Source organism: Oryza glaberrima, chromosome 12, assembly GCF_000147395.1.
Source record: "Oryza glaberrima chromosome 12, OglaRS2, whole genome shotgun sequence".
NCBI classification, from domain to species: domain Eukaryota; kingdom Viridiplantae; phylum Streptophyta; class Magnoliopsida; order Poales; family Poaceae; genus Oryza; species Oryza glaberrima.
Genome location: NC_068337.1, coordinates 21,284,958 through 21,295,443, shown reverse-complemented (window position 1 = coordinate 21,295,443; position 10,486 = coordinate 21,284,958). Strand labels below are relative to the sequence as shown.

The following is a 10,486-nucleotide window of genomic DNA, read 5'->3' as shown; positions in this document are numbered from 1 at the left end:
ACGACCTGGAAAGCAATACCCTGAGCGTGTGGCATGCCGTCAGCATGACCCTCGCCGTTGTGAAGACGATCACCACAAGAGTCCTACAAATAGCAAAACCAGGCCGCGAGCCGATAACAACCACGCAGCTGCGAGAGATAGCGTCTGGAAAGGGCACAGAACGGCCATTGCTTGCCCGCTCGCCTCTACAAGAGGAGGTAGTGCATGATTCGGCGTGGGTGATTCGAGATGTCGTCAGCATCCATTCCTACATCATGCTGAGGATTGGGGATCGATTTAGGAAAAAGGTTGAACAAGAGAAGGTGAGAGCCAAGTGAGGGGTTACATGTAAATTTAGGTGGAGGGACACGGGCTGTTTTCTGCAAAAATGCACCATCTCGATTTGTATCCGTCGGATTGCAATCAGATGGTCTAGGGTGGCGGAGTGCATTAGAGGTAGTGTGTGCATAGGATATGTTGCCCAGGTTATAGTTGTGCAAAGACAGACTCTTCTAGCATGAGATGTGTACCTACTTCAGCTCAAAACATTTTGCTGAAACTGATTCTCAAAAGGTCTGGCTGCTAATAATAGTTCATGACAAGATTCATCCAAGTATAGTTTAATTACCTATCTTAGAGTGCCATCTAGTTCCTCCTACCACCACGTCCTCTTTTCCTGCATATACACAGGCATATTTCTTTAAAAGAAAAATTGTGAAAAATCTACACTTCAACATTGGGGAATTAGGGGTTTTCTCTCTTTATTCAACAATGATGAGAGAGAGAAAGAGAGTGAGTTTGTGTCCTGCTTTTTTTAATATATATATATATATATATATATATATATATATATATATATATATATATATATATATATATATATATATATAGGAAAGTTGTTTTAAAAAATCATATTAATTTATTTATTAAAATTTAAATAATTAATACTTTTTCTCTCCATTTAATATTATAAGTCGTTTGTCAGTGGCCACGCTGATATGTGGGTCTCATGCTGACTCATCCGCCACGTCAGATGAAACCGGGGTCAAAATCACCGAATGATCTAAAGTGAACGGTTTTGTTACTTGAGGGACACCCGGTATTTCTGTGGTTAGGGGACGATTTTGTAACTCGATGACAAGTTGAGGGACCTTCAGTATACTTTTTCCTTTATTCTCTTCTCAAACCAGTGTACACACCAGTGTACGCTGTGCAGCCCAAACATATGTGCCGCGAGGAGGAGGAGGAGGGAATCCCACTCCGGGCCAACCGTAATGGCCCACAATTACGACGGAGCCCCAACTACATGGGCCTCAAAGAGGCCCATGTAATCGAAAGCCCATAAGGCCCACCCACTTCTCTATTACTATCTCCCTCGCGTCCGGCCGCGGAGACCTCCCGCATCCCCCCACCGATTTCGTACCCTCCGGCGGCGGCGGCGCACGGCTTCTCCGGGAGCTCTACGCGGTAACTCTCGCCGCGCTCTCGCTCTCTCTCTCCACCCCATCCTCTATTTACGCTTGTTCCCGTGCGTGTTCGTGTGGTGGTCATGCGGTTTCCGCTTGTCGCCGCAAACCCTAGATTCAGAGGTGGCTCGATGGGTCGCATGATCGGCTCGCGTTGATTCGGGTAGCTTGACCTAATTGGTTATTTAGTGGTAAATATGTGAATTAACTGAATTCCTTTGGTTTGGGGATGCTGGTTGGTGGTTATTTATTCGTACGCACAGGTTTAAGGGTTAGATTTATATATAACTTAGATGTGGAGAACGTATAGCTTCGTTTGTTGACGTTCTGTACGTGGGTTAGTTTTGGAGTGCATGAGAAACTTGCGTTAGAGATTTCCGCTGGGAGGGGAATATTTTTTTTATCTAATATATCGATCATTCTCTTACTCCTAGATATATTGTATTGTTTTTTCCTATGGATAAAGTAGTACGGGAATGTCATGGCATGAAAATCGTGTTTGGCAATTTGGCATGCTACTACTATGATTGTAAACTTTGGTTAGTTTTGCAATGCATGAGGAACTTGCTTTACGCATATCTGATGACCTGAACGTATATAAACTGTGCGGTGTGTTAAAGTAAGATTTTAATTGACGTAGTTTTTTTTTCTGGACTTGAAAAGCTCTGCGATGTAGTCTTATGCTTGCAATAGTTGGCCCAACATATTTTCTGATTTTATTTCCGCTTTTCTCTTTGACTCTACACTTAACACTTTCAAGGGCAGTAATTTTCTAAATCTTGTGCCTATACGCTAATTGATTCGCTAATTTCTCTCATTTTGTTCCATCCGTCTTCTTGCTGTTAACATTTTCTGTTATGTGCTTCAGACAAAACAATGAGGAGGTACAGCCCACCATATCGCAGTCCCCCTAGGAGGGGCTATGGTGGCAGAGGAAGAAGTCCCCCTAGGAGGGGATATGGAGGACGGAGGGAGCAGGGTTCTGGAAGTCTCTTGGTCCGCAACATCCCATTAAGCTGCAGGTAGTGAAAATTGATAACTATGCAAAATTGGCATGTCGATTCCATTTTGATGACTGTGTTCTTCATGAAAGAGACAAATGTTTCAATTCACAAGTTACACACTTAATTCAATTTCATTGATTACCTTAACTGTGGCAGAGGGGAGGATCTTCGAGTTCCTTTTGAAAGGTTTGGTCCTGTTCGGGATGTTTACCTGCCAAAGGATTATTACAGCGGGTAAGGCATTACTGAACAATTATATTAACATAATTTGGTTTGTTAGTTGTCAATTGCTGAACAACATTTATCTTCTTTACTCTAGCGTAGTAAATGTAGATTGTCTATATTTGTCTGTGCTGTTGGCCTGTCGTTAAAATGATTTTAGAAGCTGTTCTGATGTTATGCAGTAAACCACAAATATAACCATTTTTTTCATGACGGGAACTCTCAGCAAACATCTTCCAGCTTTAGTGTGTTGTCGAATTCGTCAGTCACCTTTGTGCATTTCTGCTCAAATAGAATGCTTTAATCATTTTTTTTTTTGGGTCTGGTGATCTAGTTAATAGATTTATTGTTGTCTCAAGACATGTAATGCACTCTTTGCCCTGAGTTTTTCCCCTGAAATTATTCCCAGGGTCATGTTGGATTGAAGTAAATACAATGTTGAAGGATACCTTTTAATATTCCTAACGATTCATTTGTTTGGCAAGATAAAGTCTTTTCCGTACGAAGTTCTTCTATGAAGACAAGATTTGTTTCATTGAGAAAATTAGTTTCACGAAGAGAAGATAAGAGAGTTGTACTGGGTGGTCCATGAGAAGATAAATATGAAGTGAAGTTTATTTGAAGTACTATCATGACTTCTCAAACATTTGGAAACTTGAAGCGAATGATTTTGTGAAGATACTCTTTATGAGGATCACCATGCGTAGTGTTACACAAGAAATTCAGATACTAGAGCCTGGACATCTAACTGCTTTTGCATCGAGAATCATAGAGGACATATTGAGTTTTGAACTGTAATGGTAACATGACAGACACAATGCTATACATGAGCACTTTACACCCTCGTTATGGTTAGGTTTTTTCATCAATCTGCTTTAAACTACCTTTTCTAATATAATCAACATTTACAGGGAACCACGGGGATTTGCATTTGTGGAGTTCGTTGACCCTTATGATGCCTCTGAGGCTCAATATCACATGAATCGCCAGGTGTTTTTCGGCCGGGAGATAACTGTTGTTCTTGCTGCTGAGTCGCGGAAAAGGCCAGAGGAAATGCGCAGTAGAGCTAGAGTCAGGTACTTTATTCCCATTATTGTTTTGAATGTCCAGCCTTATCTTCTGTCATGTGCTCGTTTAGTCGTTTGCATTAACGTTATGTCATTGTGTGCTTGATTTGCAGGGGTTACTCTGGAAACGAAGGGCGCCGCTCTTCATATTATGGTATTTTTAGCATTAGTCATTATTTGTGATAAGGCCTTTCAAAATGCATATCTATAAATCTATGCCTTTTTTAACTGTACTGAGGAAATATGCTCTCGTCTTATCACAACAAAATTCCTTCAGTTTTTCTCGAGTTTCTTCTGAAAAGTTCTGTTTGCTAATTCCTTTTGTTGCCACACCAAAATTACTGATAGGCTCTATTGTTTCATACAGGGAGGTCTCGTTCCCGTTCTCGCTCTCCCCGCTATCGAGGTCGTCCACGGTCAAGGTAGATGAATAATGTCCATATATCAATCCTCAAGCCATTCACCTTGTACTCATGAATCCGGTCGCTTTTAAAAGGTCATACTCTCCTGCTCCAAGACGGCGAGATGACTACTCAGCTTCCCCACCGAGAAAGGATACGCACCCCACAAAATCTCCTAGGCGTCAGCCAAAAGAACATGATGAAGAGAAGAAGCGGAGATCCTACTCTCCTGCCAGTAGAGATGGCGACCCTCGCGATGCTGATAACGGTTATGAGAAGTAAGCATAGTATTTCATACTTCCATCACTTTTTCCTTAAATGCAATATTTGTTTTCATTATTGCAATAGGGCCATTTACACACCAATCTGGTGTTTTACGAGTAGTAACCTTCTGTAGACTTGTAAAGTATGATGAATATGAAAGGATGTAGGCCTTAGGGTCACTTGAACTATGGGCAGCATTTTAATCTTTGCTGCATACTCACGACAGATTTTGTTAGTCTTATTCTGTATTAATTAACAGGAATACATAGAGTGAAAGTGCTAACTATGGTTTATGTTCTTCACAGGAGGTCGCCCCCACCTGACAGCGATGGATCCCCTCCACACCGGAGGTCTCCTAGGCACTCCTCAGGGTCGCCTCCAGGATCCCGCTCTAGGTCCGCCGATGTTTCCCCTGCCCGCAGCGACTGACAGAACTTTGAACCAACGAAATGGGATAGCTGCATGATCTCCACAGCACCTCCAATTCTAGTCAGTCTCCATCTTCTTCCTTCCTGGTCCAACCAAGCTGTTTCAATTAAACCGAAGCCCTAAGCGGCGTGTTGTATTATTGCTAAGTGTGCTTGTCATGAGTTTGGTATGGCACATCGCCTGTTTGTGTGCTCATATGTTGGGAGTCCAGGATGTTGTAGTCTTTTGAGAGCTGCTTTGTTTGCTGGTCATTTGCTTTTTGCTGAACATTAACTTGAAACAATGTGACATTGGTGTTGTGTACTACCACTAGTGAGCCTTGAACTGGGTAACCGCCTATTTCCACATCTATCTATGCTTGTGAGTGCTTAGCCCAGGGGCCCATGCTGCCATGCCAATATTGCCATCGACTTTGTTTGGGAAAAAGCTTTTGATTGGATCTACCACTGACTGGGCCAGCAGTACACTACACTGCCTCTCTTTTCTTCCTCACACTGCAACGATTGGATTGGACTTGTGAATGCAGCAGCATCATGCTGCTGCTGCAAACGCAATCCCTTTTAATCATGGAGCCATTGTTGGGTTGCAGGTGATCGATCCATGGCGTGCATTGCTTCCATGGTTGTTGTCAATGTTTGCAATTTACTCCCTCAGTTTCGAAATATTTGACACTGTTGACTTTTTAGCACATGTTTGACCGTTCGTCTTATTCAAAAACTTTTGTGAAATATGTAAAATTATATGCCTATATAAAAATATATTTAACAATGAAACAAACGATAGGAAAAGAATTAATAATTACTTATTTTTTTTTTAAATAAGACGAACGGTCAAACATGTGCTAAAAAGTCAACGACTTCAAACACTTCGAAACGGAGGGAGTATTTATTTATTTATTTTTACTTTCATGATGCAGCAGTGAAAGGCAGGGGTTGGTAGGATGTGTCACGCAGAAAGTGTACTGCTTTTTGTGTGTGGTTGGGTTTGTGTTGTGTTGCTTGATTGCAGGCACTGCAGATACGTGGGCTTTGTTGTGGTGGCCGGCCTGAAAAGTTGACAAATCTGTCTATCTATCCGCTGCTGACTGCTGTCTCATCTTTCGGCTGAGAATTAAAAGTGGCAACGGTTCATCGCCCTGACGACCATCGTTGATCGATCCATCATGCAACAGGATATATATACTGCATGAGTACTGGTACTCGTAGAGTCGTAGTGTATTTCTCGGAGTTAGCAGCATAGCATACTCATTAGCATACTGGGTAACGATTAATCTAGGAGCTGTCCGATGGCAATGATCGGGTGTATCAGACCCACCAACCCCCCCCCCCCCCCCCCCTAAAAAAAACTGTTGCATCTAAAATTTGCAGACCTTTTCTTTTATTTTTTATGGATCTCACGAAATGTACTAGATTCAATTAAATTTTATTCAAATATTCTAAAATTTTACAAAATTCAGTCCTATCGGTTTTCCCCGATAAAAATAGCCTAACCAATACTACATTGAACCTTGGTCTACACCGATCACAATCAAGAAGCCTTTCTCTCGAGGACGCAAATCACACGGTTATAGGTTTTTTTTCCCTCAACCCACACCCAGGGTTTAACTTTTCCGCTTTACCGATTGTATCGGAGGTCACCGGTAGACCGAAAATTAGGAATTTTTGAACAAATATTACTAAAATTCATGAAAAGTTAAAACTTTTTAAATATTTTGGCCAAAATAATATCGTAACGGAGGGGTCCAAAATGACTGAAATTTCGGAAATCAAAGTCCGAAATTTCCAACCTTGCCCACACCTACTCCCTCCGTAAAAAAAAAACCTAACCAATGACTTGATATAACATAGGACAACGAATCTAAACATGCTCATGTCCAGTCCTATATTATATCATATCCTTGTCTATGTTTTTTTTTTTACGAAAGGAATAGGTGGGTAAAATACACTCGATGGGTGACCTAGACCATGCAAATAGAAACAACTGGATAAAGTATAGCACATATGAACAATCAATAGTTTAAGTTAACAAAAATAAAGAGCACACACATATATATAAATTGAAGTGCAAATTTAACCATTATAGTGTATCCAATTCCACAAGTTCACCACTTATAATTTAAAAGGTGTATAAACTATTCTAGATTCTACTTTATACTAATTCATGTTCATGCTTCATACAACCAATAGGACTGTGGAGAACAAAAGGCCATTGCCATTTGCCAGTTTGTCACATAACAATTTACAACATGTCATAATATATATTCCCTTCTATATCTTTTGTATGACATTGACGAATTCAATTTTGAACAAACCAACGTCATAATTTAAAGGGAGAAGGTACTATATGCTATCCATTTAGGATATGGGTGTGACTACTGCGAAACCATACCACTGATACCAACGCACATTTCTCACCACTTCAGTGTTGTTTTTATTCTCGTTGAAGGTGCATCCACAGGTGGATGAATTGACCTATCATTACCTAAGGTTTTGTTCGATTAAACCCTAGCTCAAGGGGATTTGAAGGATATTGATTATACACTTGTCACTATCCCCTCCAATCTATTACTCCTATGAAGGCTTTGTTCGGAGGCACTTGCTACGGCTGTGGCAATTCAAATCGGCTGTCAGTTGCAACCAGTCACAACTGCTGCAGGCTACGGTAGCTAGTCTAGCTAAACGTAGCCGAATTAACCAAACAAACTCTAATATGGTTAAGGGTTTGGGTTTGTCTCCATTTTGATCATTTTTGAAGAAGTTCACGTAGTAGTAGTACAGTACTAAGGCTGTGTTTAGATCCAAAGTTTAAATCCAAACTTCAGTCATTTTCCATCACATCAACCTGTTATACACATAACTTTTCAGTCACATCATCTCCAATTTGAACCGAAAAAAAAGGATTTGAATTTTTTCACCCTCCGAGGGGAGACGCGTCCGGTTTACCCGGGGAGGGAAGAAGATGCAGAGGCGCAGAGCACCAATGCATATGCAGCAGCTGCAGGCGGCAGCAGCGACCACTTGTGACCTGCACTACTACACGTCCTCCCTCCTCCTTCCTCTGCTGGCTTCTTGCTGATTTGGTGTGATCTCTTCTGATACGCATCAACACGAGAAGCATCGAATCGAGTGTACATGTACAGTAGTCGACAGTACTACTACAGTATGGACATTCAGCCAGCTGCATCGATCTGCGCCGTTGGATCGACATGACGTGCGGCCCGGATGCATCTGTCGGTCGTGGACTGTAGCAAACCACAGCCAATGATGTGATGAGTGATCAATCGATGGATCTCTATATCAGCTGACCTGATGCGTTGGGGGATCCAAGGTTACTACTGCGCGTGTATGGATCAATCTTTGGTGGTAGCCAGGGTTTACAAAACCATATTATTATTATGGTTATTACGTGTAGTAACATTCTCAGTTTTTTAAACCACGGCATACTTCGTTGTAACTGTAACCGTACGGTTACCGTGATAACCGTCAAACTATAGAGTGACGGTAACTCTACACAAAACGGTTTGACGAATTCTGGCGGTAGCGTGTCCTCCTGTTTTCTAGGGAACGAAAGATGAGAGAGTTGGTTAGAGGGGTCCGTCCATTGGAGTACTTGATCTCGATTGATACTTGCAAAGGTTGATGTTTAATCATAGATTCGGTCCTCGATCTAATAACAATATCTAACCCCTCTGCTCAATCTAATTTAGTGCTAGTACATGTATCTATCTGGTCCCGTTGCGTGTCTTCTTTTCTACTACTGCTCATTTGCTTTAGTTGTGTTCTTTAGTTCATCGGCCAGCTGAAAAATGCTTTTATTTTCTTAGAATCCCTGCCGTTTAATTTGAAAATGATGTGAATCTGAACATATATTCGTGGTAGTTCATACGAAATTAATAGTGGTCTTCATATAATGAAGTTTACTGCATTACTTAGGATGCATCCATTTGGAATGGTTGGGATCTTCTCTTCTGCCGTACGTAAAATGGGACAAGTCACTAGCACATAACTAATTAAAGTATTGGATTAAAAACCCTGAAAATATATTAATATAATTTTCTCAAGCAACTTCATATATAATTTACTAATGCCAAAACCGAACTGTTTAGCGATTTGAAAAAGACTGAGTTCCTGCTTGAGGTTCCAACTCTCCTCCCTCGTTTTTTTTGAAACTGCTAAACAGTATGGTTTTTTAGAAAAAAAAAAGTTTCTACGTAGATTTGTTTTAGAAAATTATACCAATCTATTTTTCAAAGAAAAAAATCTAATACTGAATTAATGATGTATTTGACCGGTCGAGCGTGTAATAATTAGCCCGGGACAGCAGTCGCGGGAGAGAAGCCGATGGAGCATGCAGCATTGCAGCGGCAGAGGAGGTGTGCTTCCTTCCACAGTACTGTAGACGCTGCATGCGCGGGTGGCAGCGATGGCAGCGCAGGAGGCCGGAGATCGTGGAGGATCGGAGTCGGAGAGAGAGGGAGGAAGAAGAGACAAGAGAAGCGCACCGCCGGCAATGGCATGGCATCCGCATTGCTTGTCGATCAGCTACAGCCACAATATGTCGCGCCGGCCGGCCGGCCACCCACACAGGGACGCACTACAACAGAAACAGCCTATAGAGACGTTTTCAAAGCAACGGCTTGGGAAACCGTCTTTACCAAAGCCCACCTCCTATCCCACCCTATTACTAGATACAGATGGAAGAGACAGATGAATAAACCGCCTCTATAGTTAAATTAATCCGTTTAATGAAAATTTGATAGGACGGGGGTTAAAATCCGTAGACACGGTCCTTCTGACGGGTGTAGAAAAACCGCGTCAAACGCGTGCGAAAAGATTTGTTTTTGGCGCCCGTTCGTTAAATTTTTTTAATCTACGCGCGTTTTCTGATGAAGTTCGCGGGATTTTTTTCATTCGCTCGGAAAGTCGGAGGTGGTTACGATCCAACTGAGGTACAAAACCAATCTATTATCCACTTCTTTCAATCTTTCAATACCTAATTCCTAGGAACGCCGCCCAGCCACCGCCCACCGGTAGGGCTCCAGCCTGCCGTGCGCCTGCAGCGTTGCCGCGCCCCGGCGTCGGTCCGGCACGTGCATCCTACCACTAGCTCCGGCGCGCATATTTGTGCAACCGTTGCCCAGCGCGTCCCTCAGTGGTCGTCCAGATCACATTTGCTCCACCTCCGTCGCGCGGACGTCCCTACAGCCGTCAGGAAGTGCGTCCCGATAGCGATCGTCCAGATCGTATCCTGCTGAAGCTGTCCAAGGTAATTACCGCTTCGCAAGCTGCAGCTGCCGGCATCATCACTTGTTTGATTTGTTAGTAGCAAGTAGGCGAGGCTACCACTTTGTTGTTTAATCGGCTACCACTTTGTTTTTTAATGGCTGCACAGTGTGCACACCAATTGTTTAATGATTGTTCTACACAAGCAAGTCCAGAAAGAGGCTAACGCACTGTTTTTTAATTAATGTAAATCAAGTTTTGATCAATTTAGATGTGAACGGCATTGATGCATCGGTATGCAAGCACCCAAAATTTGGTTGCCAAACACATTCTCGTTAACCTGCGCACTAATCATGTAGATCTAATTTAAATTAGTAACGTAATCTTGCCGTTAATCACATTCTACGTAAATGATCATTTCATTTTACAGAG

The 10,486-nt window shown here is 42.1% G+C and overlaps 1 protein-coding gene across 1 annotated transcript; it reads left to right on the top strand.

The window, feature by feature from the left end:
• Positions 1-1,367: 1,367 nt before the first annotated feature.
• LOC127758114 (serine/arginine-rich SC35-like splicing factor SCL30) lies at positions 1,368-5,181 on the top strand. The gene is made up of 8 exons (XM_052283741.1): positions 1,368-1,446; positions 2,314-2,467; positions 2,606-2,683; positions 3,583-3,747; positions 3,852-3,892; positions 4,106-4,160; positions 4,235-4,417; positions 4,709-5,181. The coding sequence occupies exons 2-8, from the start codon at positions 2,322-2,324 to the stop codon at positions 4,830-4,832; spliced, it is 792 nt and encodes a 263-aa protein (XP_052139701.1). The 5' UTR covers positions 1,368-1,446; positions 2,314-2,321; the 3' UTR covers positions 4,833-5,181.
• Positions 5,182-10,486: the final 5,305 nt, after the last annotated feature.

Coding starts and splice junctions, on each gene's coding strand:
- LOC127758114 (XM_052283741.1), top strand. CDS start 2,322: ATGAGGAGGTACAGCCCACCATATCGCAGTCCCCCTAGGAGGGGCTAT. Junction 3,893..4,105: donor GCGCCGCTCTTCATATTATG/GTATTTTTAGCA, acceptor TGTTTCATACAG/GGAGGTCTCGTTCCCGTTCT. Junction 4,418..4,708: donor GCTGATAACGGTTATGAGAA/GTAAGCATAGTA, acceptor TGTTCTTCACAG/GAGGTCGCCCCCACCTGACA.